This window comes from Vidua chalybeata, chromosome 1 (assembly GCF_026979565.1).
Source record: "Vidua chalybeata isolate OUT-0048 chromosome 1, bVidCha1 merged haplotype, whole genome shotgun sequence".
Taxonomy (NCBI): Eukaryota; Metazoa; Chordata; class Aves; order Passeriformes; family Viduidae; genus Vidua; species Vidua chalybeata.
Window position 1 is genome coordinate 67702818 of NC_071530.1, and position 27739 is coordinate 67730556.

The window sequence follows — 27739 nt, forward strand, 5'->3', positions numbered from 1 at the left end:
GTTTGCTGTGGTGGGCCTGCGGGCCCCTTCAGATATGCCCAAGGCTATAAGGAGACTGGTGAATTTGGCTAGGAAGATCTTGGCTATTATGGGATTAGTTTTAAATACAAGTGCTTGAAGTAGCACTGTGTCTGTTTTTAATTTGGTGAGTCTTTCATCAGATAACAGACCAAGAAGCTCGGTGGCAGGAATTTGGGTTTTAGTCATGGTTTTGTTGTGTGATTGCAGTGAAACAGATCTGAGCAAGTGGGCTCTTTCATGAGTGCTGCTGCTGAATGGAATTTTGTTAGCTTCTCAAGGTATGGCACTTCTGATATCTCATGGGAATCATGGGGGTCAGATAAAGTTGAAGAGCTGCTGGCATGAGGAGAAAAAAAAAGTTCCTGTGTCCATATAGTGATACTATTTTATTGTTTATGTGGACCTAAAATGCAGCAATGATGGTGTCTTGGATAAATTGTTTTCAAAACAGCATAATTTGAAACATGATTTGGGGTGTGGTGGTCAAAGCTGTGATGAACACCTTGGTCTTCTCTCTTTCCTCTTTTCTTTTTTCCTCTCTCCAAACCAGGGTGTAATAGAAATGTGTATTTAATGTGCTCTATCCCATCTTGTATACTTGCTGGTTCATGTTCAGCTGTGGTAAGCCTCCCTGTGACCCTCCCAGGTCTCAGACTTGTTCTCCGTTGCTGGGCTAGCAGGTGAGAGTTTTGCTGCCCAAGAAGAAAGCAAGAGATTCTCCCCTGCTGCTAGCTCTTGGCCGCTCTGAGGTGTTGGTCATCTGTGTACCAGGGATTCTTTGGCTGCTCACCAGGGATTGTTTGAGCTGCAGGATGTGGGTGTGTAGGATGGAGGCCATATGTCAGAGCTCCTGGGTGGCCAGATGTGAGCCACAGCTGCCCTAGCTGTACATACTGAACTTCTCCAACATGAGGCATGCAGCCCAGTGCTTCTGACTAGCCTTTGTAAATTTGTGCTCAGCTCCAGGAGCCTCCTGTGTCTCTGATTCCTGCCTATACCTTTTCAAATCATATCTCAACCCCTCTCCATGTCAGGATCCCAAACAGGTCTCTACACTCTCCAAGCCAAGATCCTAATCCCATGTGCTGCCCTATTATCTATCTACCCATCAGCTATGTCAGCTACAAAGACTCCTGGAATGAGATGGTTTGGAGATGTGCTGCACTTGGGATATAATTTGTGCTACTTCTCCTGGGGCTTCAAAGCAAGGAACAGTTTGTCCTCCGTGAATATAAAATATGTGTAAACATGACTGATACTTCATATTTAAAATGTGCTCTTTGAACTTGTTTCCCTCATCATCCTTTCCCCCCCTTAAACTTTGGAGAAATCTGAGAATCATGACAAAAAAAGAGAAAAAACAGTCTTTCATTATGAATTTATTGAGAAGCAAGAAGAGCACCTAGCCTAAGTACAGAATGATTCATGCATCACTTAAAAGACATTACAGAACAAAAATTTCCAGGTAGACTCCAGAAGACTAGAATTATATGAATGCAGTGACACAACACTGATCACTGGAAAAAAGGCATGTTCATCCTATTTCCTTTTGTTCAGTGGTTATAACAAAAGCTGTGCTAGTGGAAGCTCCAGACAGCCTCCAGAGAAGATTTAAGATGTTGAGTTCTGTAACTGCATAATATGTGATATATGTGAAAGTAATCTTCTAGCCTGTGTTAGAAATGGATACCTCCATAACTTACTGCAAAAAGTGTTTAGGCTCTCGCCTGTTCTGCTTCATGCTATTTTCATCCTAAGATGAGAGTTTTGGTATTGGATACTTTCGTCTTACAGCTGTATATATTAGAAGAAAAAAGTAGGCTACAGTGTGCATTTAGAGATAAAATTACCACTAGAGGATCTAGTAACTTCTTGAAAATAGCAAATTATAAAGAGGAACAACATGAGAATCACCATGTGAGGATTATTTTCTTCAGAATCGTTGTAGCATGCAAGCTGCCTACTTGACTTGAATACTTTTGGTAGTCTGTAGCTTTCATGAAATTGGTTTGCTGCTAATAATAGTCTAAATAATTTTTCACAGTAAAATCGGCACAAGCAACAATGACGTGATCTTGATTAGTCAGCTTTGCTGAAAGAGTGTAATCTCCCTGTATGAGAAAAATGCAAAGCAAGAGATTAGCCCATAGTACTATACAACTGCTTAAGTTTCTGACTCCTCTTTTTAGAAACAGAACAATTTTTTTCCCATCAAGCTCTTCCAAAACCTTTCTGGTCCAAATGTTTCAGAGGTGGTAAAGGATGTGCCCATATTTTCTGCCAAAATACTCTCCTCAGGGATATCAGTGGTGACAGCATAAATTGAAAATTAAACAGTGCAAGGGGAATGAAATGTTTTGCTGCATTAAAAAATCCCTTCATATCTGTGGAAATTCTCATTATTCTTATAAGCAAGCACAATATGGCCTGTGCTATTTAGTAACTGGAAAAAGAGGCGCTCAGTTCTCTGGCACTTCTCTTACATGGATCTTGTTGTTCAGTGTTAGTGATATGAATTTTTATAACAGAGCACGCTGGGGGAAGCGTGTATAGCTGACTCAATCTATAATGAATTCCTATATAATAAAACAAGAAGTAGTCTCATTTCCACTTGCAAAGTTGAAAATATGAATTCAGGCTTTCGGGAGAACTTATATCATTACAATGCAAAAAAAATCTGAACTTTAAAGAAGCCACGGCTATCTTGTATAGGTCAAAATGGCACTCTCTAGACACTTGGAGAAGCACTGTCCCAAGATGACCAAGGTGGTTTTAACAGATTTGGAAGAAGAGGTGAACTAGATTTTATTCACTGTGTATTGCTGGCACTGCAGTAATTATTTCTGGTTTTTTTTTTTTTGCTGGAGCACACAGGGGAGCAAAATGTGGGGTGGGAGAGGTTGGCAGCAGTGATCTCCTCGCTTTGAACCATGTACCCTGTTTAGAGCCCTTCTGCTTGTGGAATAGAAAGAGACATGGATAGAATGAGTCAGGCTTCTTGGCATTTGCCTTTTACAATGGGATTTTTAAAGCAATACCTGGCCTGCGTCCTCACAGAGAGGTTCAAGTTAAGAGTAAAATCTAAATTTAGAGAGAGACTCAGTGGCAACATGCACTTGAAAATAGAGGCTGGTTGTAATTCCTGTTGTGGAGCATGCAAGCATCCCTCAGGCTTTTCGGATGAGGTTGTTCTTTGCTATGAGCAGAAGATGATTGCTGTATGGAATCATTCCTTTTTGTCAGCATGGAAGGATGGTGTTATTTGCCTGATTGATTAATTAACAAAAGAGGCTTCCTATTCCTTTTCACACGAGCATATTAACTCTCCAAAAGCTTATGGTTTAATTCATGGAAGAGACTTCATAATAACTAATTTCCATTGCTTATTAGTAATTAGATTTCTTTTTTTCTCCTTCAGAATAATTTTTTGCTTGTGGTGAAAAATGTTTTTAAAAGAGGCTTGTGATCAGTCTTGGAGTTTCTGGCTCCAGAAACTAGCTGAAAATTCAGCTGATTTTCCCAGAACTGGAGTTTTACTGGTCTGTGTGCATGTTTCTGTGGCTTCTTCTTGGTTTAAAGACCTATTCTTCAGTTTGTCTTGAGGCATTGCTACGTAAGTGTGTTAGTAAAGCTGCTTCTGGAGCAGAATGATGATTGATGCGAGCTCAGGCACTCCTGTGTGAGACATCAAAAGGCAGTGCCCAACACAGCTTCTGTAGGTATAACCTTTAGCGAAGCAGGCTGGTTAGGGTGGGATAACAGCCTGCATAATGGGGGTCCAGCTCCCTGTGTGAAAGCTTTGGGAAAATGAAGGTCCTGGTTGCTCCTATCACCAAAGTAAGATTGAGACATATGAGATGGTGGCATTTATGGAGGCTCAATCTTCCCAGAAGCCAGCTATCCTTGTTATCACCTCTGCAGGTCTTGGCAAGCCGGTTCTTTGGGACTCGTGTCTTTGTTCTCTATCCCTGTTCTGATCCTGTTTTCTTTTCCTGCCTGGAGCAATCCAGTGCTGAGCAGATCCCAGACCTCATCTTTGAGCCTCTGACATACATTTTATATCTGCTGCTGAAGAACTGAGAGCTCATGCTGTGCCTCTCCTAGTAAATCTAAGGGGTATTTTACTTAGCACCTGAACTCTGTGCTTTTTCAGTGGTGACTGTGATCCTTTCTTTGCCACATTCTCAACAAGATGCCTTGATAATCAAAGACTTTGCCTTCTTCCCTTCAATCCAATCTCTTCGTTGTATGTCTCTACAAAATCCTTTGTTATGTACTGATCAAATATATCTTCATGGTGTGCCCAGTTAAGAGACTGTTGAATTCAGCATTTGAATATTTCTTTTTTTCCAGTGTGATTTGGTTGCTCTTCTGGGAGACTTAGCTGTGTGTGGAGAAGGCTGCCAGTAAAAAGCATCTGTAATGGATGACCAGGAAATTCAGAGCAGTGCCTACACTACTGCCTGTTTTCTCACCTTTCTAAGAAATTATTTTCTTATTTTAAGGCTCCATAAATCCAGAGAAAGTGTTCTTGGCCTAATAACTTGCACCTTCAGTTGTCACCTAGAAGACCTTGGTCTCTCTGCCTGACACCATGTATGTACAGTGGAACCTGTTCAATTGCAATAGCTATCTAAATTGCCTTTATAGCCAGAGAGGATGAATGAGCTTCTCCAAATTGTTCAGTTCACTAAGGACTGAGCAAAATTGCAGCCTTGGTCTCTGGGGAGTCCCCTGGAACTGCTTCTTTTCTTGCTATTTTAAGAGTAAGAGAGGGAGAGCCTACTGAAGAACTCTATGGCTGTCTGACTTAATGGTGGTACAGACATCTGCTATCCTGAAAAAAAAACTTTGTTGCTGGATAGTAGTGCCTCTGTAACTCTTTATAAGCAAAGCCACTTAATTTCATATTGAAAAAGGTTATTAATATAAAACGCTATCAGATCCACTGTGCTGGCTGGGGAAGCCTGGAATGTACTGGAGTGATTTCTGGTAGTCCTCTGACCATACCTCCTCTGGGAAGCCCTTCTGCTTGGAAACACAACCATGACTAACTTACCTGAGGGATTTCTTTGATTCCCAGTGTGACTGGCCCCTCATAATAGAGTTGTTCTGGAAAGCAACAATGATGATGGATGGTTAGACATGCAGCACATGAAGGAAAAAGTCAGCTGATCACAGATGTTCTTTTTTGTAATGGCATTTCAAAGCCTCCAGTGACAAGTATTATGGAACTGCAAAATGCTCCATACACAGCCCTGCAACAGCTCCCTTGAGGGAAATATCAGGATGTATGCTGCCTTGTGGGGAAAGCAAGGCAGAGCTTGGGCTCAAGGAGCATCTGCAGCTCATGTGAATGGAAAAGGGGGGCACATCTTTGCACAACCAACTGGGCATACCTATGTAATCACACATCCTGAAAATGAAAGGGGGGGGACGACTGCCAGACTCAAGTCCTTTAGCATGAACTATTAAACACCTGAAGTAGTTGAACTGTACTGTTTTGGTAATTTTTAGAAAAACCAATCTGAGCTGAGCTGTAGGTATGGACTTCTGACTGCTTGCTGAACATGACTTTAAAGTAATAAGAATATGTCTGTCTCTCTGCTGAGGGAACATTCATCAAGAAGTTACATGCGGTATTAAAGTCATCACAACTGTGTTGGTGACTGGAATAGAGCCTGGGAGTTCCACCTTCCAATCCTCATCTCCCTAATCATATGAGGCATGCCTGCTCTTGGCTGTTAAAGAAAGGGCAACTTTGGCATTAATGGAAAGAATTAGCAAGAGCTGTTCTGCAATTCCTCCTACTTCTTCATAGCTTACTGGGCCAAACTGTACAGACTTGACTGAAAATAAAACTTGTAGATGTTTCAGTATTTCAGAATTTGTTGCACAACTTGCCCCACACAAGTAATGGAAAAGTCTAAGAACTGTTTAAGGATTCTTTTTTGTAGGTGTCATGAAATATTCCTTACTTTGACAGTGACAGAGGAGTGTTTCATCGTGTTTATATGAGTATGTGCTGGCATTTTGATGTTTTTCACTTCTAGAGAGTTGTTTTAGTCTAGTCTAACTGTTGATTTAAACTGTTTCTCGTGAAAGGTTGGATAAAAGCTTTGTAACCTCTTTAGATTGTATGCATGGACTTGGAAAACAGTCCACAAAAGTTCTTCCTGCACATGACATGAAATGTTAGTCTTGTAATGAAATTATATGAAAGAATCACGACAGTAAGATAAACTAGGAAAGGAGAAACCTGAGGTATTACCAATGTTCTATACCTTTGCATTTGTGAGAAGTTTGTTTAGTGTAACACCCTGATGATCCTGGGAGGTGGAGAAGATGCAAAACAACTCAGTGTTGCCCTGAAAAACCTAATCCCAAAACAGAGAACAGAATAAGTATGTCTCAGCTTGTCAATCCCAAACTGGTCAACTATGCTACAGCAATTGTACTGTACTCATTCCCCTCTGCATCCCTGGCTAATTCATGTGAACAGCAAGAAGTCTTGTTGTTTTCAGAGAGCAGTCACCATTGCTGCTCGCTTCTGTGCATGAAGCAAGAGCCCAGGAGTCTGACACATCTCCACTGCAGAGAGTGGTGACTCAAAAATTTTAAAAATACAGTACAGCCCACCTCTTGGTTCACAGCTTTAATAGACTCTAAATGGGAGCTAAAGGCACTGAAGACTGCATAATGATGAGTGACTCCCCTGGGACTTGAGCTCTGTGTGTTGATGTGATCTGAGGCATATTGGGAGATGCCCCCTCAGGGTGGTGTGGACCATGCAGTGGTGGGGCTCATGCTTTGCGTGTCCTTTTGTTCAGTAGAGAGCCTTGTAGGACTACCTTTTCTTCAGTCAACTCACAGCCTAGCAAATCTTGGATGACAGCAGAGGAGAGTGGAGAGGAAATTGGGCTGAGAACAATCACCCAAAGTCCTTCTGCATGGGGATATGGAAGCTTCTCTTGGATTATGTGGCTTGTTAGGATCTCATCTAGGCTCTCAGAAAGCCATCCAGAATCTAAAAGAATAGATGCAGCATTCAGGCTCTGCAAAGCCTGTATTTTAAAATGCAGTAGGTGTCATCAGGCCATAAATTTGCTTCTGAAATGATGGCAATGCTAATCTCTAGTGTAGGTAGAAGCTATTTTCCCCCACACACTTCACTGTTATAAAGTAACTAGATGAATGCAGTCTCAGGGTTCTGCCTCAGCCCACTCTGAGAAGTTTTCCTTGATTGCTCTGATGTGTTGTAGCTATGCCTTTGCTCAGTTATCAAAGAAATCACTGTATTATCTTTTAGGGAGCCTTCAAATGTGGACCAGCAGGTGCTGCTTGTCCAGTTTGAGGTCCACATTTACTGCTTTATGCTTCAGCTTTACCCTTATTTAGCTCTTTTTAACCAGGGGTCTTGAAGTGGTTCAGAGCTGAAACATATGGAGCTACTGGAGAAAGTCCAGTGAACGGCCACTGATATAATTAAGGGACTAGAACATCTCTCCAGTGAGGAGACTGAAGGAGCTGGGACTGTTCAGCGTAGAGAACAAAAACATTAGGGGACAGCACATCAATATGTACAAATACCTGAAGTGGGGTTGTAAAAGAGGATGGGAGCCAGGCTGTCTCTACTGGTGCCTAGTGGCAGGGCAAAGAGGAGGCGGGCACAAACTAAACACAGGAAGCTTCTCCTGAACATCACAAAAGACTTCTGAGTGAGCACTGGCAGAGGTTGCCCGGAGAGGTTGTGAAGCATCCATCCTTAGCTATATCTAAAAACCTTGCCCTGGATATGGTCCTGGGCAACTGGCTGTCAGATGGCCCTGTTTGAAGTATGTGGAACTGGATTAGATGACCTTCAAATGACTTTCCAACATCAACAATTCTGTCCTTTGGAAAACTCCTGTAACCTTCCTTGCTTCAATGCTGCTTTGAAAGTATGTCCTTATAGGAAAGGAAGGGCAGCTTTAATTTTCAGCTAGTTGAGACCTGTCAGGAAATACTATGGAATCATAAATCAGCTGAATTTTATCATTCATATTCACTTTGGACCATGGAAACCTCCTCAGTGGATCAGGCTTTTCGAAGACCATTCAGTGTTCCAGTTGCATGGGGATTTCTACTATAATTCTAGAAGTGTAAACATCCTCCAAGGCTTGAAGGACTGCAGTTTATCACAGCGTCCTTAATATGCATTTTTTCTCCACATATTCATACATTTTTACATTCCTCCATTGAAAGAGGATGAACACATCTGCTGCAGTAAGTATAACTGTCACAAACACTGAGCCTATCTTATTGAAAGAATTCTATGGTCTTCCTAGAGAAAAGCCCAAATATGGTTGCAAAAAATGCACACGCATTTGGAAGAGCATAAACCATGAGTGCATTTTTCCAATTAAATATTCTCCTTTTTCTTTTTTTTGTCTGCTGGTAATTTATGGTACCTGTCAAGCATGCTGTCATCAGTGATTTGCTTTCAGCCCTTTTTCTTTGATTTCTGTAGAACTGCCTAGAAAATATTTCTATTGTACCACTGAATCAAGGTGATACTACTCTATTTTTGGAGCAGCTTTTCACTGTTGTTTCTACCAAAAGGGACTTAGTCCTTTTCATTGCTAGTGAGCATGCCTTTAGTAGTTTCCAGTTTGAGGCAGAGCTTTCAAATGTGTAAGTAAGAACTTCCTGAGGATTACTTCAAATTACTAGTTATCATTTGTCATGAAGATGCCTCTCCTTCCTGACTAAACACCTATAATGAAATTCTCACTCCTCTTTCTCAAATCTTCCTTTCACTGAAAATCTTTATGCGTTCTCACACTCTTATACTATATAAAGGCCCTGTACATCTGCATCCACCTCTTCCTTTTTCTATGTTTTTAATATTTTTAGAACTTCAGTGCTCCATGTTGGAGTTCTTCTAGGACACAATCTTGCACTGATGCAACTGACACACAGCTTCTGTGGGTGCTACGGATGTAGGAACATGTGAATAACTGCCAGCTATAGATGTATAGTTGAGTGGGAAAAAACGTATGTAAATACATGGCCAGGTGAGAAAGATTCACTCTTTTTACTGGTGAGGAAAAGGTGAGATGACGGGGCTAAGCAAGATGGCATTGTGTGTCAGCCTAAAGACCTAGCTTGTGGTATAGCTGCTTTCTCAGAAACAGCTACCTACATTCTCAGTGTGATAGCCAGTCTTTTAATTCATGTTATGTTCTCTACTTTTATTCACAAATACTGTTTTAAAAACTTGCTCACTGTAACACCTACTGAAAGGGACAATAATGTAAAAGAATGGAGGTCTGAAGCAAGGTGAAGGTTTCTCTATGGTCTGGAGTGTGTGCACAAGGAATTGGTGCCTATGTCAGTTGAGCCCAAAAGAAAATTTGCAGAGGAGGCAGCTATCTTTTTGTCAGGTAGATTTGCTTAAGCCTGCAAGCTGTGGTTGGCACATTGCTTAATATTACCCTGGTAGATCTTCCACTCTGATTTTAGTGATTGCATTGGGAAATCTGTTAAATCTTATGTAATTGTTTTCTTTGGAGGAAATTGGGAATAACCAGCACATTCTACTAAAAAAAGAGGAAGGCCTGAGTTCATGTTATGCCACAAAGAATTTAGCAATTTTGTTTGTCCTAAATAGACAATGGTAAATTTCCTTGCAAACTTTGAGCTAACAATTTCACAACAGACATATAGCTCAAAGACAAAGATATTGGAATCCTATTTATGAGTCTGAGTGAGCAGTGCCAGACATGACCTTTGGTTAACAAAAATAGTAAATACTATATGATTATGATGAACATGAAATCTCCAGCTATATTAAGTCTTTCCAGCACACAGAGTATTTCCAGTAATGAAAAAAGGTAGTAATGAAAAAAATAAAACTTCCCTCAAATAACTAAGACTTTGCCACAGCTGGCTCTTAAAAGTCTCTTTGTCTTGTAACTTCTGCTCTGTTTTTCCCCACAAGTAAGTGGATCAACAAAACCTGTACAAGGATGATGTTCTGTCTAATTTTGGGAGAGGGAGGAGCAGGCAATATTTGGCCTCCTTGTGAAAGGCAAGCAAATTCTGTGTGAAACTATATTTAAACTCAGGTCAGGTCTGGCCAGATGTTGGAAATGTTGCCCATACAACAGGGAAAAGAGGCTCTCTATGAAAAGCTTCAGTTGAAAGGGCTCTCTGCTCTCCTGTGTCTTAGTAGTCTGCATACTTGGCCATTCACAAGTTGTCCTTCCTGCACAGGCATTAGGTCAGATTTACAACTGTGCTCATATGGTAAATTATGCCTGAACAGCCTTAAATTGGTCTTCAGCTCAATTCTCTGTCCTAAAACATGGGGTAGATTTGACTGTCAACTAATTAAGAAATACCCCATTTTCAGTTTGAACCTGTTTGAGAAAGTTCACTTCTTTCCCACTGTGACTTAATTACTAAATAAAAACAGGTACTAGATGAGAGGGTGTCTATTAAAAAGTGCATGGCAGATGTCTTTGCACTGAAGTAGGGATACTTCTAGATGAAGATATATAGTATTATTTAAACAACCAACTATGTGTTTATATCATAATGTACTTCAATTAGCAGAAACAATAGCCTGTCAGTTTAAGATTAAGAGACTTGGAAACCCCAGGAGGTTTTGGCTTTGTAGCTTAATGAGTGAATAGCAGTTTGTGCTCAGCTCAGGACTGACTCTACTTCTCTTAATGTATTCACCAAAGGATGTTATTAAGTACTTCATCAGAATAAGATAGTTTTTCAGTAGGTCTGTGGGTGGGTTTTCTCCTCTTGTAATTCAATACACAATTGAAGAAACTTATGAATTTAATTTTTTTGTCTATCTGGCTTACAGGATTTACATAATTGGTTGCTCATGCAGCATTTCTCTATTATTCTTTGTGATAGTTTTGTGCAGTGTGAAATGTCTTAATAATTTTCCAGGAACTGTCTTAGCAGTAGTGCCGTTCATCGTCTTTAAACTCATGGCCCTTGCACATGAGTTATTGCAGTGTTATCAACTTGAATAGTGACTCAAGGAGAGCAGAACTTCTGTAACTATCTGGTGCTCTGACCACTCAAACTTCTCTGTGGCTCTACTTGTTTTTTATAAAATCAACCTAAATAGATGATCATGATGTGAGGGGGATTTAAAAATTACTGGATACATGACTACTGCAGTCCAGAAGCATGACCACAGCTCTTCCAGACATGGCACAGCTAACTTGGCACTACCTAGCATGGGTTGTGGCAGAAGGGGTCTTGAGTTGCCCAGGCTCACCTGGGCCCAAAGATGCTTGTTTTCTGGGGCAAGTAATAGCACTCTAAACCAACTAGAGCAAGTCTTCACCAGCTGGCAGCGTGACTGGCATGAGCTAAATTCATTTGACTGCTGCATAGGCACATGTTGAACAGAAAGAAAACGCAAACCATAGATGGTAGCAAATAGTATCTTGTTCCAAATATTGTTATTCAAACATTTTTCCTCATAAAGTGATTAAAGAATTGCCTTTGAGGACAGGAGGTGTGACTTGCTTAATAGTAAAGAACATATTCAGAACAGTTGTTTGTTTGCTCACCATTTGTTTTACCAAACTAGCCTTTATTTTTGTCATACTTCTTGCTCACATAACAAGCACGTGCCTCTAAATAGGGCTTATGAACCTCTTTGCTGGTGGATGGGGGTCACATAACCACAGTTATTTTTAATGGACTTGAAATCCCATGTGTGTGCAATATTCTGTAATTAAAACTAAAGCAAACAAACAGGTTGGGGGGAAAAGCAGGCCCTTAAATTAAAATGTCTCTGTCCTACTGCATTCCTATCACCCATTAACATGCTGGTGAAGTAAACAGAACATTACAATATATTGGTGCAGTCAACAGCACAGCGGGCACATCCTGCTTGGAGTATTCAGTAGCCATCAAACACTTAAGAGTGCCACCTAAATTACCTCCTTTCTTCTTTCCACAGAAAATAAGCTTAGAATGACCCGGCCCGCAAAGCGTCTCTGAGTAGGTTAAGATAGTCTTTCCATTTACGATCATGTCCAGCTTGAAATAGAGTTCCTTGATGCTGTGTCCTACACACAAAGTAGAAAGAGAGCTCAGAGAAAGCACAAGGATAAGCAAGTTTATTACTTTATTTTAAAAAAGATTCTATTTTTTCCTCCCTGCTGTTTGAGCCATTAGACTTTTTCTCTTCACGGAGGACTCCTGATACATAGAAATCTGTGCTTCAGGAATAGGTCTCTAGGCCCTTCAAGGTATATGACAGGGGACATAACAGCAGTTACTTTGATTGTTAAATAAACTATGCCCATGACCATTTTCTGACTCGGTCAAATGTCATAGCAAATCTCATGTCCTTACATCTAAACTTTTCTTGTGTTCTTAGCAGAGGGATCATATCCAATGGGCCCCTGAGAGCAACCTGTGACCTGTAACTGCTGCCTGGGAAAACAGAAACCAGTTTGAGCCAAGCCTGTGCCAGGGACCAGCACAACAGCTTGGCAGTGCTAGGAGGTTGCCTGCTTGTTCCTGGCTTACTGACACAGGCAGAGCCAGTGAGGCTACTGGATTTAGACAGAGGAAAAGTATTTGCAAATGTCTGTAGTGTGATTTTTTTTCAGGCTTGTTTACCTTTGCAGCCACCTGAAAAGTGATGCTCCCTGGACAAATAGCCCGCATGTCTCAGAGGAAAGGAGATCTTTTGCATGTAAATAAGCATTCTGAGGTGCTAAAAGACACTTGCCACACAAATTTATTTTCAGCAGCTAGAGCATACAGCAGCACTTTCATATTTATGCTCTGGTAGTACAGGATCTAGATGAGCTTGGGGCTCAGGTTTGCAAGAGGTGGCTTTCCTGCAAAAGAATCACAAAGCAAGCTACGGCTAATATTAAATTGTGCACCCAGTTTGTACCTTTGTTGCTGATCAGTCAAGTACTGAAGGGTATAATTTCAGCTAGTGCAGGTAAACTGATGGCATGACTGATGCCTCAGGCCAGCACTTTCCCATCATGCTCCTCTGTACACCCAGAAGGGACAGAGAGGTGTCCCCACACTACTCTGTGGGAGTCCATTCAGTCCCCTACCTGCAAGGGTCACAGCCTTGGAAATTTGGTGAGGTACTGACACAAGAATGTGTGTGAGAGTCAACAAGACTCTCCCCAGAAAACTTAGCTATGAAGATGATGAGCTCTAGAGCAGCCCCCCCTGGCTCTCCATGTGTACAAATGAAGAGTAGGAGCAGAATAGGGGCTGAAAGCTGATATACTCCTCTTTAGGGTGACGTATGTAGTCTGAGGCTGAGCTGATAACAGAACTGACATTTTTGTAACCCTGCGCAGGTTTTGAAATTTTGAAGAAATGAAGCCTATTCATATTTTATAGGTGATTGTCACCCTTGCTTACTTCTTAATACCAGCACTCACATAAGAATTACCTGTGTACAACTGCACAGTTGAGAAAATAGCAATTGACTTACCTAGGACCATTGCAGCTCTGATGTTAAAGGTGTGGGTTGCAATATCAGAACAATGGTCAATGCTGAGAGCAAAATCTTGCTGGGGATCTGTTTGAAGACACAAACCAATGGGTTACAAGTTGTATCTTTAATGAGACACTTTAATGAGACTGTATATATAATATATAAAATGTGTAAGTGTTATAAAAAACAAATTACATATTTCTTAAAAGTTCTCCAATAAGTGCTTAGAGCTCCCACACCCTGCATTCCGTAGCTGCTTCTGTCCTTCCTCCCCCTTCAGTCTGAAGTGCATTCAGGTGATAACCTGTGTGAGGCTAGAATCTACTGGGTAGGAAAATTATCAAGCTCAAAAAATCAAGTTCCCCACAATGGTGAATAGCCAATACTTAGTCAATGGTGAAGTCTCAGCACAACTGCTCTTCCCAGAAACTGCACATTGCCATTCCTTCCTCAGCACTGAGGAGCAATTGGCTATGAAGATGTTTATTAGTTAATTTGTATCACAAGATGGCTTAGTGAAGCTGGTTAGGAAACTGAATTCTGGAGTGGGATGAAAAGTCCAAAACTGAAAATAAAATTGTGTTAACTGGGATACTGCAGCACTTTTTTTCTGGGTCCATCATCCTGTGATATTTCTAAGCCAGAATATATTCTACATTTCTCCCTTTCTGGGAGACTTTAGCAGAGCTGTGGGGCCAAAGGGAGCCCTTTGACTGATAATTGTCATTATTCTTCAGAACGTGATTCTTTCCCATTCCTGCAGTATCCCTTTCTCTGCAAAAGCTCTAAAACTCTTATAAAAACACAATTGTTTTCCTACCACTTCCACCTTCTTCCTTGCTAGCTTCCATGAGACTTGATGCTGTGCCTGAAGGCTTGCCAACATGTCACTCTCTGGTGACAGGCAGCAGCAACCACTGACAGTTCAGCTGCCACAACCAATAGAATGTGCAATTGTTGTCTAAAGCTGTGGCAGGAGGGGAAAAATTTGGCCAATTTGGAAAAATACCTTGAGCCTCAAACTTGCTTTAGGCATAGTTTTGTCCTCATTATGGCTTTCCAGCCAGCCTGCACATCCAACATAGTTCTCTGTAGAAAAAGAGAGAAGCAACTGTGGCATGTGCAGAAGCAGCCATAGGCTCCTTGCTTTACATAGATCTGGTAGTGATAAATATAGTCTTGGGAACTGAGTTCTGTTTCTAAGTTATTGTTACTTGAACGAACCTTCTTACTGAGTTGAAAATAACAGGTTGGGAGAATTTTCCTTTGATGCTGTGGTGAAACTTGAGTCACAAGTGCCCTCTGTGAGGCTGAGCCAGCATCCCCATAGTCTAACCCTGTTTTTGCGGCAGTGCCCCACAGCTGTAGCAGCTGGCAATCAGCAAGCCTGTGTGACCAAAACCTGATTGCTTAGAGGAGATCACAGAATGAATGAAAGTGTTGAAAGGACCTGGAGGGCTTTAACTGAGCCAGGCTTTGTGAGCTCACAGATTATCAGTGTGGTCGAACAGGAGTACCCAAGCCCTAAATTTTGGTAAATTAAAAGACTGTTCAAAGGAGGGAGATAAAAAGCACTGGTATTTCTAAAGGTCTGTGTCCCTGTGCTGGATTTTGTCCTCCACACCACTAAAGCAGTCTCTGCAGTTGCATAATCTGCTTGGGACAAAAAGTTAGTGCCCGCAGTTGTTTATCAAGTGGGGCAACAGTCAGTTTTCTTATTTGTGTCAGTTCCAGCTTTGTTTTTGCAGCTTCAGAAGCTGTTGGGATCAGTTAGGAGAGCAGTTTCCTGCTTCAGCTGGAAAGTATGTCAAACTTCTCTTTTCTCCAGGACCGTTACTCCTGCTTCCCCTCTGGTTTCTACCATCTCTCAGGGCTTGGTTTCCGCATTCCTCTGGACTTCTGCTAGAGCCCCTCTTGTTTCTGTTTTGTGTGTGGTGTGATGATAAAGTTCAGGAAACAGCTGCTCAGATTCAGAGCAATTTGGGCATTGATGCCTACAAATAGTGCTGGTTGTCAGCTTACTAAAATTGTTCGTTCTGCAATTTCAAGAGGGAGTTATGGTCAAACCTGGCAGTAGAACTTATATAATGCTCTTCTCTTTTCAAAAAGACTAGGCTGTACTTTAATGAACAAATTAAATTGTGGTGTCATGGCTAAAATTTGAACTTTAATTTTAAAATTTCTCATCAGTTACTGAGTGGAAAGGGTTTGTTCATGAAACCAAGCTTTTTTTGGAAAGCTTGGGCTTCTTACAATGACCCTGATCTCAGAATTATTTTAGTTTGGATGTCTGTTTATTTCTATGGGTTGAGCTCCTATGACAGATGACACATTTCATAACGCATTATAGCCATGGATGTCTTTAACTGCACTGCTAGTGATGCAGCATAGGATCCTGACATATCCAGGAGGTGCTGTCTAGTCCTCAGAGAAGAACAGAGTGTGGAAGCACTTACATGAGGAATTCCAGAAAAATTTGTGAATTGGAACACTTGGATTTTGTGTTGTTACTCTCTTGCTGACAAATGTAAAAATTTCCAATGCCAAAATAACCTCAATTAATTTTCTGACCATCCTTGTGGAAATTCCTGCTCAGACTTAGCAATCCAATTTTGCAATTTTAGATACTGTGGCATATATGGGGACCTTCTGCTGAAATCAATTGAAAGGATGGCTGTGTTGCTAAAGCTGTGGTGCCAGGGAGTCTGGATTCTCAAACATGTAGTGTGAAACGTTGCTACTATAACGAAATTAATGAAACTAGTGTGTTTAGCCTCATGAGAAGTGAAAGAGTCTGTAAATTCAGCTGATCTTTCTTCACTAAGGGATTGTGCCATACCCCTTTCCTTAAATCGTGAGGAGTCCCTCCTGTGGCCAAGGCAACTCAAGGCAATTGCCGTTTTTGTTTTTCATCTCAGATGTACAACTGTGAGTCACTGTGTGTCTCCTATGGAGGTTTAATACTTATTCTTCCGTGTTTGCCTCAATCTGAAGTGAGCTGGTTAGACTGAAAAAAAATACATGTTATGTCTTTCACATGTGCAGAGCAATAACATTTACTGTTAGATCTCTAAAATACGTGGGGCTGCCCTTCAGCCTTCCACTTCCCTGCAAAATTTCATGGTGCACAGTACTGTATGTTCCCAGACTTCCCTCCACCTACTCCCTTCAATCTGCTCCCTCTCCCATAATTAAAGCTAGAAACTCTTTAACTGGTTGCAGAATTTTGCTTTTCCAGTTCAGCTTTGATAAATCACCAACACTCATAATGTTGGAAATTTTGCAAACACATTGAGGTTTATCAGTGAAAATCTGCTCACAGAGGGGGAAAAGGGCATTTTTTGTGTATCTAGTGAGAAGGACTTAGGCTGCAACATATTTACAGCTAGCATGAAAGGTGTCTAGAAGCAGAATTTTGACTCAAGTTTCTCTCTAGGCAGTACTAAATTTTGGGCATCTGCTCTGGGAAACAGGAAAGTCTTTGGCTTTTGAAAGCCATCAATGCACTCCAAGATCTTCCAGACCTGTTATTTGAACCTGATGCTGTGGCTGATGCTGAACTCCAAATTGTATCTAGCACTGAATGTCCAGCTTTCACTGAAGGCTGGCTTCTGTAGTACAATTCTGCTTTGTGAGAGGTGAATTTGGGATGTACCTGGCATCTTGTTACTGATCATACCTGACATGGCTTAGTGTCAGCTAAGCCCATGCATCTCACCACCCATTTCACCCTTACCCAAGTACCCTGGTGGAGATTTGTCCCTGTATTGATTTGGGATGAGGTTTTCCATGTGCACTGGCACCACAGTGCAAGATTTCAGCCTGACTTACTTTCCAGGTGCTCACAGTGATGGGTTTGGCTGGGTTTTTCTTAGAAAACGGAGCGGGTGTGTGTAGTACAGCCTAGAAGCTCAGATGAGTTCCTGAACTTTTCCTTCTGGAGGTTTTTCCCCCTGCTTTTGTTCTTGGCAGAAGGTTCATCGGTAGATTCACTCAGACATATTTACAGCAGTATAACCTCAGGGACAAGGACAACAGATGGGAACTCCCTTTTGTGCCCTGGTTACTGCAGTTGTGGGGCCAGTGGCTCCTGCCTGTGCTGAACATGGGTGTGCACAAAGGCACAGGGCTGCAAGCTGGGGCTGCCTTTACAGCCTCCTGGGAGGGATCTCTGGAGCACAGGATGAAGTGAACAGCTGGGAATGATAATGTGCTAACCCACTGTGGCAATGTCCCTCAGAGCCTGAGCTGCTAGATGACTAACTGGGCATTACAGAAACTGCATGGCCAGATGGGAAGCACCTGTTCTAGGAATTTTGCTGAACTGGTGTACAACAGCCTCTGTCTTTTATTCTTCCCTCTCCCTTCCCTCCTCCCCCTCCCACCCCCCCAGTCTTTTTAACTATCCTGTACTGGCTTCTCTCTCTTCTGAATCTGCGCTAAAATCACATTGTTTCCATGTGACCATGAAAATCAGTGGTATAGCAGCAAGCAGATGAGCTTTGCTTGTAAAAGTCCACATCTGTAAGCCTTGGAGTGGTAAGAAGACCCTCCAAACTGGTAAGCTTTGGGTGTTTCAAAATACTTTTAGGAGCAGATAAGCCACAGAATGGAATGAAATAGTACAACTGCACTTGGCTAGGGTCAGGTAAGGACAAGCTGGTGTTAGAGGAGATGGAAATTAGCACAAGGAAGAAACATTTAGCAATTACCCAATATCCCTCACCTTCAAAGCTCTTAATAAAATTAAATCATTAGTTTTTACAACATTCAACATGATGAAAGGAGGGGGAAAGAATGAGGAACTGTTTGGGATTTCAGACTTTATGTATTCATTCAACAATTTCCCTTTAATGCTTATTTAAGTAAATTAACCTGAATGCTCAAGGTTATATTTGACACTGGAATCTACTTAGAGGCTACTGAGGAAGAAACATCAGGTGAATTAGCAGCTCTCTGGTTATGCATCTGCATTTCCCTGAGCACTTTCAGTTTAATGAACTTCCCTTTGGGCCTGCCTTCACTGCATGCCACTGCCACATCCAGACGTGTCCGGGAGGGGCAGAGTGACCCTCTGTTCAAAGGAGAGCAGAATAAATAGTGATGCTCACACTGACTGTGTCTACTTTATCATGAGAATGCTTCATCCAAAGATATTTGCCTTAGCCAACTCCAGGCTTTTGCCTATTTCGGACTGAAACTCTGGCCTAGTTCAATTCAGTCAGTCTGGCCTCATTTGCAGATAAAACTGTATGTTTTATCACCTGAACTTTTCTGGCTTCCTTAGGCAACATAGAGGAGAAGGAATATGGAAGATTAGAGTTCATGTATCCTTAATGTCCTGGGGTTACAGACTGTGGAAGCTCCCCTTTGCAAAGAATGCTGTCAACTTGTGGTTTCTGAGGTTGCTTAAACCCAAATCTCCAAAGCTTTTGGAGATGTCCAATGGAGTGAATAATTCTGCTTCCTTTCTGATAAAACTTATATGGCTGTAGACTGAAGCCTGAAGATTTGGTTTCAGTATAATCTATAACCTAAAAAAGCCCAGGACACTACAAAAGAAACTTAAAATGTGACTTAAAAAAAAAAAAGGTTTATACAAGTTAAATAATTTCCAGTCCTCTCCCAAGAATACTGAATACTGGTAATGGATAGAGCAGTTATATATTACTTTGTTAGATTAAGGCACAGGCATTACTGGCTGACGCTTACAGCCTTAGTTTTGGAGCAAGGTGATTTCAGTGTCTTATGAAATTAGTTAGAATAAAATACAAAGATTTTGTCTCTTGGTGTTTCAAATAAAACTCATTGCGAAGTATAACTGATGTCCAAATGTGCAAATATTAAGAAATAGTAACTCAGAAGGCTTCTCCAAATGTCAGGTGGAGAGGAGAGGAAGAGATTTTCTGGCATCAGGCTGATGTGATGAGGTGGAGGGAAGCCCTGTGAAGATAGAAGGTGTGCAGGTGCAGGTCTGTATTTGGGGATGGGGGTGTGACTAGCATGAATAAAAGCAGCCTTGTCAAAGACATGCCCTGAGTCTCCCTGCCTTTTCCTGCTTGAACCACCTTTCCTGAGAGCAAGCTTGTTAGAGCTGTTGGCTGAGGCTCGAGGGGAGGCTCAGTATCTGAAGACTCTTTCCTTGCTTTTGCCAGAGGTGGTATTTGGAAAGGGGGGTTCCTGTGCATTGTGTGGTACGACAAAGCTTTAGCCAAGCCTGTTTAAGAGGACAAAACTGAAAGATGCAGGCTTTGAGAGATAGCACATGCAGATCTGTACTTGATAATCCTGATTTGTCCTAGTTAGCTTGAGAGAGAAAGGCAGACAAGGCAGGCTTCAAATACAGCAGTGTAACAAGAAAATACTGCATTAATTTGGGCCCAGCAGGGACTCTATTAGAGAGAGAAAGTCTTTGTTCTTCTGTTGGTAGGAAAACACCATGCACTAGATGAATAAGATGCTTACAGTAACTGCCTGTATGCCTAATCTTCCCTCTTCAATGTGGTGGGTTTTCTTTTTTAATTTTTTTTTAAATTTTTTTTTTCATAGTGCCCTACTTGACACTGAGATCTCTGGACATCAGTGCTTGCCAGAATGACTGGGGATTCACAACAGACTTTCGGAGTTGTCAGATATAGAACCAAATGTTGCTGGAAACTGCCCTGCTGTCAGACACATGCCATGCTCTGGGGTAGCAGCTATACTGCTGATTATACAGAACAGTAATCAGCAGCATATAAATGGGCTAAATGTTCCCATTTTCCCATGATGGGTTTAAATCCACTACAAGAGCATGGCAGTAAGCTACAGTTGGAATGGCATGCTCCCTCTGCTGAGGAAACTAGCTGGGTTCCTACCTGCCTGATCACTGCTGGATCATTTGACTGGAGCCATTCATCTTCAGGTGAAGAGGAAACTGAAGCATTGAATGAATTTGTGGTAGTTTTCAAAATGCTAGCTTTTGGCAACTAGAAGCTCTCCTGAGTCTAAAAGCAGCATCTGGAACAGACCAAAGGGTTTTGATTCGGTACGTGGTGAATCTGTAAAAGGGCATTTGGACATCTTGTCCCTGATGGCCACTCTTTTTCCCTAGTTTTAGGTTGCCTCCTTAAAGTTGGTTCAGCAACACCAACACACAATAATGCTGATGTAGTTTTTTCATTTTGAGGTGTTAATTTTCTTAGAAGACTTTGGATGTTTTTTCTAATGGATATTAAATTGCTGTGAGCATCTGACCTCCTGCCTCTATTTTCTTTGCTAAACTGTAAGCATAGTAAGGTCCAGATATATTTTGAGGTCTTGATGACAGTTTTAGATGAGATGATGTGGCAATGTCAAGAAAGTGTAGCAATGCTTTATTGCTTAGAGGCTTACCAAGAAAGCTTTGTATAGCACTTATCATCAACTGTGGTTTGTTCTTGCTCCTGACTCTATGCAGTTAATGTGCCTTTTGATAATTTCTGCTTTATGTAATACAGGAGCTAATCTCAAATTTTTGTCAAATTGTTAAAATGGCTGTGACTCACTTGTTTAGTGTATTACAGTGCTCCCTCCATAGGCTCAGATTCAGTGTCCAATAGCAAATGATAGTATTGCCTTGCCTACAGTATTACTTGATGGTAATGTAATATACCATTTTTTAGGTATGTCTCTCCTATATGTTTCCAAAGAGGAGAACATATTTTTCTATGGCTTGCCTTCTGAACTCTTACCACTCATCCTTGCATTTACCTTAGTGACTCAGTGGCTACAGCAACCAAAGACGTGGCAACAGTGAGTAGGTGAAAAACATGCCAACCGATTTAGATTTATCAGCTGAAGATAAGCAGGAGAGGCTCTCACACATAAACAACCCTCTTTTGCAGTCCATGGTGCAGGACCTTAATTCATTTGGTGAAGAATTTGGCTCTATGAGGAAACCACTGAGAACTAAATTAGATGAGAGAATTTAAAGCCTGGTGGGAGAAGTTCAGCTGAGGTTAATTCTCTCCACTACTAGTCTCACTGAAAGCATTAATATTGATTTTACTGAAAGATTTAAAGTCTAGGTACCGAATCTAATGTTTTTGCCAGAGTACCTTGGAGGTATGAAATTGTCTCCTGCTCCTCTATGTCATTTACATTTTAAAACTTACTAATTACTCTCCCCCCATGAAAGAAGGGTAAAATGATGTTCAGAATCACCCGAAGAGTTCACATAGAAAAAAGAAAGTTTCAATCCTCTAATGTCATGTGGAGAATGAAATAGATAGGATAGTTTTAATTCATGGAGGGACCAAAATTTTAAAAGAAGATTTGCATCTGCATTCATAACTATGCTACCTTGATTCCAATTATAGTTTCAGTTTGTTAGGATCTGGTGCCAGAAATATACATGTACACATCTGGTCTTCCCCTTGGGATAAGTAAGTTATACCAGATGAGTTCAACAGCAAAGCTATGACAGTAAGATGGCTTGGACAGAGTAAACAAACAAAAAAATTGTTTTCAAGTGGAATTCTTAAGTTCTTTGATTGTTTGCCCATTAGCAATCTATGCAACAAAAGATCAGAGGAGAGTTGGTGTCGTGTGGCTTTAAATAATTTAGAAGCAGAAGCATTTGCTAGAGACTGTTTGGAGGAAATAAATAAATAAGTCCAAGAGAAGCATCTGGCTCAATCTGTTTGCCAAAAATCCAAAGAATAATGGAAAAAGAACCTCTTTTTCCAAGTGTCTAGAAGAATTTTTGCCCTGAAAAGGCATGAGTGAGAACTTTTTCACAGACCTTTCTTTTCCAGCTGAAGCTATCAGATTACTTATATCCTTAAAGTAAAGAATGTAAGTGTGTGGTCAGGGAGGGAAAAGGACTTGTTACATTGGTTGACATAAAGAACAGAAGGTGATATGCTGTAAAATTAGTGCCAATTTAATAGTACTGTTTACAAGTTGGTATTGCTGAATGAGCAGGTGTATTTTTAAAAATACACCTGATGTTACAGGTATATTTTTTAAAAAAGGAACAGTGGAGTTTAAGAAAAATAGTGTCTTTGATCTCTCAGTATGTAGGAGAAAGTATAACAAGCATGTGAGGGTGACCCTAGTAAGCCTGAAACTCTTCAGAAAGGACAGACAAATAATCAGGAAATTGTGAGCTAATTGGTCTCTGTCTCCACTTGTTTTGTTTTAAGCACAGAAAAGTTCCTTCAATGTAGACTTTAACAGGAACATGTCTATAGTACACTATCTGACCAGAGTGGGTTCTACACCTTGTTGAGTTCAAGGGGCCATTTTAACAGAGATCCAAATCTGAGCTCACACATTTCAAAAAAAAAAGCCATAAAAATGAGAGTTCCTCTATGTACGAATGCAATTTAATGCAAGTGTGTACTGAACTGGGCAGTGCTACTCCCGCCTATTGTGCCACTGGATGCTGGGAAAAAGGTTTATAGAAATGACACTGCTTCAAGTGTGACATAGAACTATGCAAGCAAACATGGAGCTCATTGGACATAAGTTCAGCATGACCTTCCTCTGTTGTGGAAGAGGCATTGTCACGTAAAAATAATTTCCTAGATGACCAGATTGACCTGGTTCTTTGTCTAGCAGAAGACATGAATTATAGCAAACGTTTACCCATAACCCTATATATGTTTTATTATTTTAAAATTTGTAGATATACATATATAAAACTTATGAAGAGTGCAGCCAATGTCATATTTAATTCAGAAGGGAATACTGATTGTTTGCTCCTTCTCCTGAAACTTTAATGGCTGTTAACCTTGTTTCAGATGAAAAACAGAAGAACAAGAAAACAAAATCAGATAGTAATTGAGAAAAAAATGTTTGTCTATATTTAAAAACCTCATGTGGTCTGAGCAGTGTTTTATATAGTCTTGGGAGTATTTCTGAAGATGTCATCTTTGAATACTACTGCTTTGACTCTTCTGAAGAGCTCCCTGAAATTTCCCGTTATTTATTCCAGTGCACAAAAAACAGTCCTTAATGGTTGATGGTGTCCATACCCTTTTTTAGAACCTTCTGTCTTATCAGTGTTTGTTTCTGCACTGTAAAGAAATCTACAGTTTCAGGCAATGGGCAGCTCTAAGATCTCCCAGGTCCTAATCTAAATAATTTAATTAAATAATCACCAAGCTTGCTGGTCGAAAAACAGGTATTCTGAAACACTAAAGTGTTAATAAAGGTCCACATAATATTTCAAGAAAGAGCTGTAAAAATAATTGGAAAATATTTTTCATGTGTCTGCAGGAGCAATCACCTGCTTTCCCTTATGAAGGGGGTCCCATTTGAACACTATATACTAAGAATGTTTTCATAGCTAATTAAGACAATTAGGCTTTACGTGAATGATCTAGAAGCCTGTGTTGGTACACGTGTTAGGGAGTTATGTTCTGTTGTCTCTGACTGCATTGCACTTTGCACTTCCAAGAGGATGCCTATTACTCAAATAACACTGGAATCTGCCCTAGGCACTTTGTTGCCATTGCCTACTTGCCCTTCCCTTCCCAGACAATTGCCTTTTATAATGTAGCTAGAAAGATCAAAAGCATTATTACAGTGAAATTAAAAGGGGTAGAAATTGTCCATTTATGTAGCAGGTTCTTTTCATGTCTGCGCATAGACTTGCCAATTACTGTTCTCTTTTCTCAGTCAGAGATGTTAACCTGTGCTGCTTTTATCTCAGGATCTCTGCCCAGGTTCCTAAAGTGATTTGTGGTCATTTGAGATCTTCCTTCATTTTTGTCACTTGCTCCTGGGAGGAAGACTGGCCCTAATAGGAAATGTCTTGCTATTTATAGACTGTCTCTGTGTTATGTCTCCTGTGGTCACATAGAGGAGGCAGCACACTGTCTATTTACTCAACTTTTAGACCACCTGTCTCTCAGCTTGATTTTCTTACCATGGACTTGCTGCTGAGTTTTTTTTGTCTGATTACTTTTTTACAGTTGCATTATACTGATCACTAGGATCTTGTCTAGCCCTTTCTTTCGATGCATGACTTGGAGTCCTGGTTACAGAACATTTAGTCTTATGTGGCTGAGTGGGAATGGGGATGCTTTCTATAGGATCCAGAGCTTGGGCTGAGGTTGGGGGCCTGATGCATGCCTGTATCTTATGTGCTATAGGAGCAGGATGCAGCTAGAACAATTGCTTGTGACCAGCAATTGCAACTTATTCCTGGGTACAGGAGATGGCTTCACGTTCTCAGTTATCCACCTAAACTTCTCTGTTGCATTAATCACAGTTATATTAGCCCATATTTTTTGAATGTAGTCAGTTTTCTTCTGTATTATAGGAGAGGATCTGATAAACAGCAAAGAATAAATGGGTACTTGGTTCCTTTTTAAATGCTCAAACTGAATTCTAATAATTTGTTGAGAGAGGACATTAAGCTCCAGAAAGAAGTTGTGAAGTGCTTGGTAAAAATTCTTTTAACATCCTTATATTTTCCTTGATTCAATCCTAATTCCCTGATAACATCCTAGAGTCTATAGTAACAACATTAGAGGTGAAATCCTCACCCTCTTGAAGTCAACAGGCAATCCTTTACCCAAGATTTTGTACTTATTACTTCACAGTGGCTCCTGTTATCTCCCAAATGGGACATCCTCTGATATCTTCAGTGGAGCAGGAAATACTAAAGGGGTTTCTCAGACTGGAGGGACGTGTGGGGCAGTATTCCTCTGAAATAGCTAAAGAGTGTGGGCAGTTGCCTAATATCAACTCTGCAGTTGCTGCCATTACAAATTTGTAACAGGAAGGTTTGCTGGGAAAGAGTCTTGTCAAAAAATAACAAGTCTGTGTCCTCCTGGGTGAGAACAATTGGCAGGACACAGTGAAAAACAGAGTTATGTTCTGCCCATCTAGTTCTGGTTTACAGTGAAATAAGGTAGGGACAAAGCTCCCCTTCTCCTGAAAGGGTGATCAGCAAGCACCTTTTGCACCATTGTGAGTTTCCCAGTGAGCTCAGTAAGGACAGGGTCTTCTCTGAAGAGATATGGACTAGTGTACTTGGATTGATCCTCCTGACCTGTAGATTTTGGGGCTTGACCCCAAGACCCTTAAATTCTTCTCCTTTATGCAAACTGCTGGATTGTGAACTGCATCAGCAGCAATGCAGATGGTATACCCTGGGCTGATGCTACACATGTGGTAGCCTCTGGAAAAAGGCAAGGCAGGACATTGTGATGGCAGTTGTGAGTTGCCTCAACTTTAATCTGACAGAGCAGTAAGGGAGAAAGGAACTTGACTTCAAACAAGGAATCTTATTTAATTCTTGCATTGTTTCCACATCTGTGTAATCTTTTCATCTCCCATAGCTGTGCCCAGGAGAACAGAACTCTTAAGTGGTGGGACCTGACCTTTATGATCTCTGGCTCGTGCTTCTCAATCTGTGAATTCCCCCTGAATGAATATACCTCTTATCTTTCTGTTCATGGCAAACTAAAGGAAGTGACAGAAACAAATGGCTCTAAACAAATGCATATTGTTAGCTAGACCAGTGATGTGCACAGTAAGAAGCAACATTTAACTGGCACATGCCGGCAGACAAATTCATCATACTTTGCATTCGCTCTGACTGTAGCATGTGCCTTTGTGTCAAGGCATCTCATGCTGACTGAGACCTGTTGAGGGAACAGAATTCACTTATGCAATAAATTTTTACTAAAATGAAGGCAATACCAAAGTCTGTATTCAATATCTAATTAAATATTTTCTTAATGCATGATACCCATTTATAGAACGTGAAGCCTGACTTTAGTCCCCATGGGAGCAGGCCAGTAAAGAATAGCATTGCAAATATTTATTTACTTCTCTTGTCCCTCACTGGCTTTATTTTAATGGGTGTGCAAAAACGCATGAAAGCTACAGGCGAGAAAAAGCCCCCGGGAAAACCCTTTGTAACTGGATGAATTGGAAAAACAAACTCTAGGGTGCTCATTTGCCGTGAATCGCTTTTCAAATCACGTGCAGAAAATGAATGAGGCGTCTGTGAATCTAATTCCCTTTGTCCCAGTTGTAAAGCAGATCAGCACAATAGGCGAGGCACACGGCCAGCAAAGCAAGAGGTGGAAAGCAGGCACCATTCAGTGAATTCATTTTCAGTCAATTCCAGTGTCGCTTGCTCCTTTTCTTCTCTACAGATTTAAAGAACAAACAAAACCCTGTGATCCCTGGGAAATGCCTCTGGTAAGGGCTGCTGCTGAAGTCTCAGTAAGCGCAGTGGCAAGGGCAGAGAACATGAATCCTTCCCACTGTCACACTGGGTCCCTTGTCATTCGTAGTGGGAGGACAGAAAGCACATCACCACAGCCTCATTGCACGTTAGGAAAGCAGCAGATCCGTGTGTTGAAGAGCCTGTTTCATCCCAGGGGTAAAAAAGTTAAAGACCTAGGGTCGTCCTTTTTTTTTTTTTTTTTAAACCTAACTTCAAGATAAAGATCTTATGCTAAACTGGGTTTTTCACAGTGGTTTATTATTCTGAATTGTTACATTATTTCCTCTTTATTATCTTCTAAATACAGTTAGCTTTGTGTGTGTGTGAACCAAAACCAGCTGTACTTGAAACACAAAAAATATTTTAGATGTGAAACCCAGAGCAGGTTTGGGAGTGTAACCCTTCCATTCATTGCCTGGCTTTATAAGCATCACTCACTGCATATAAGAACAACTCTGCTGAGCAGCTAAAAGGAAAAGGGAAATGTAAAAAAATCTCACCACAGCTTTTGTAATATATTTCCAAGTTGTCCTCTTTGCAGACTGTGTGCGTAGGCCACTGTGTGCTGGCATTGATGTAAAGCAGGATTAAGATGAAAAGAAGAGCATTTGATGTCTTCATGGTGGTGGTGGTAGTTTGCAGGATCACTTCTGTCTCTTGCTAACACTCTGGAGGGAGGTGTTCCTTCCTTTCTCCAAGGGACACGGGACTTCCAACATTCGTGCTTGCAAAAGGGTTAAGTGAACCAGTGCAGCCTCAGCTTCCTACAATGTGGTGTAAACAAGAGGCTAATCAGAATTGGAGGGTGTTATTTCCGTGTACTTAGACTTCTGCTTTCTACTTGGTGCTCAACTAATGACAAATGAGCTAATCACACCTACTCACTGCCCGGCATAGTCCTGCCTTGGTGCCTGCTGGAACAATGCAGCAATGTGTTTATTTCTGCTCTTGCTGCCAGTTTCTTCTCTTGAAGTCAAAGCATTTGGGACAAGACTTCAAAC

At 41.0% G+C, this 27739-nt stretch overlaps 1 protein-coding gene and 1 long non-coding RNA gene across 2 annotated transcripts in view; one reads left to right on the forward strand and one right to left on the reverse strand.

The window, feature by feature from the left end:
- LOC128797404 (uncharacterized) overlaps nucleotides 1–20725 on the forward strand; it is a 40943-nt gene extending 20218 nt beyond the window's left edge. The window contains exon 4 of the long non-coding RNA XR_008434118.1: nucleotides 20072–20725. This is a non-coding gene — a long non-coding RNA (uncharacterized LOC128797404). The remainder of the gene's footprint in view (nucleotides 1–20071) is intronic.
- On the reverse strand, nucleotides 1388–27512 carry LY86 (lymphocyte antigen 86). The gene is made up of 5 exons (XM_053959882.1): nucleotides 27239–27512; nucleotides 13520–13606; nucleotides 11985–12113; nucleotides 5081–5133; nucleotides 1388–2132 (listed from the first exon to the last, which is right to left on the reverse strand). Exons 1-5 carry the CDS (start codon nucleotides 27357–27359, stop codon nucleotides 2037–2039), a joined length of 486 nt encoding a protein of 161 aa, XP_053815857.1. The 5' UTR covers nucleotides 27360–27512; the 3' UTR covers nucleotides 1388–2036.
- Between the last annotated feature and the right edge of the window lie 227 nt (nucleotides 27513–27739).

Coding starts and splice junctions, on each gene's coding strand:
- LY86 (XM_053959882.1), bottom strand. CDS start 27,359: ATGAAGACATCAAATGCTCTTCTTTTCATCTTAATCCTGCTTTACATC. Junction 5,134..11,984: donor CTGTGGAAAGAAGAAAGGAG/GTAATTTAGGTG, acceptor GTTGCTTTCCAG/AACAACTCTATTATGAGGGG. Junction 2,133..5,080: donor GAATCAAAGAAATCCCTCAG/GTAAGTTAGTCA, acceptor TTTCTCATACAG/GGAGATTACACTCTTTCAGC.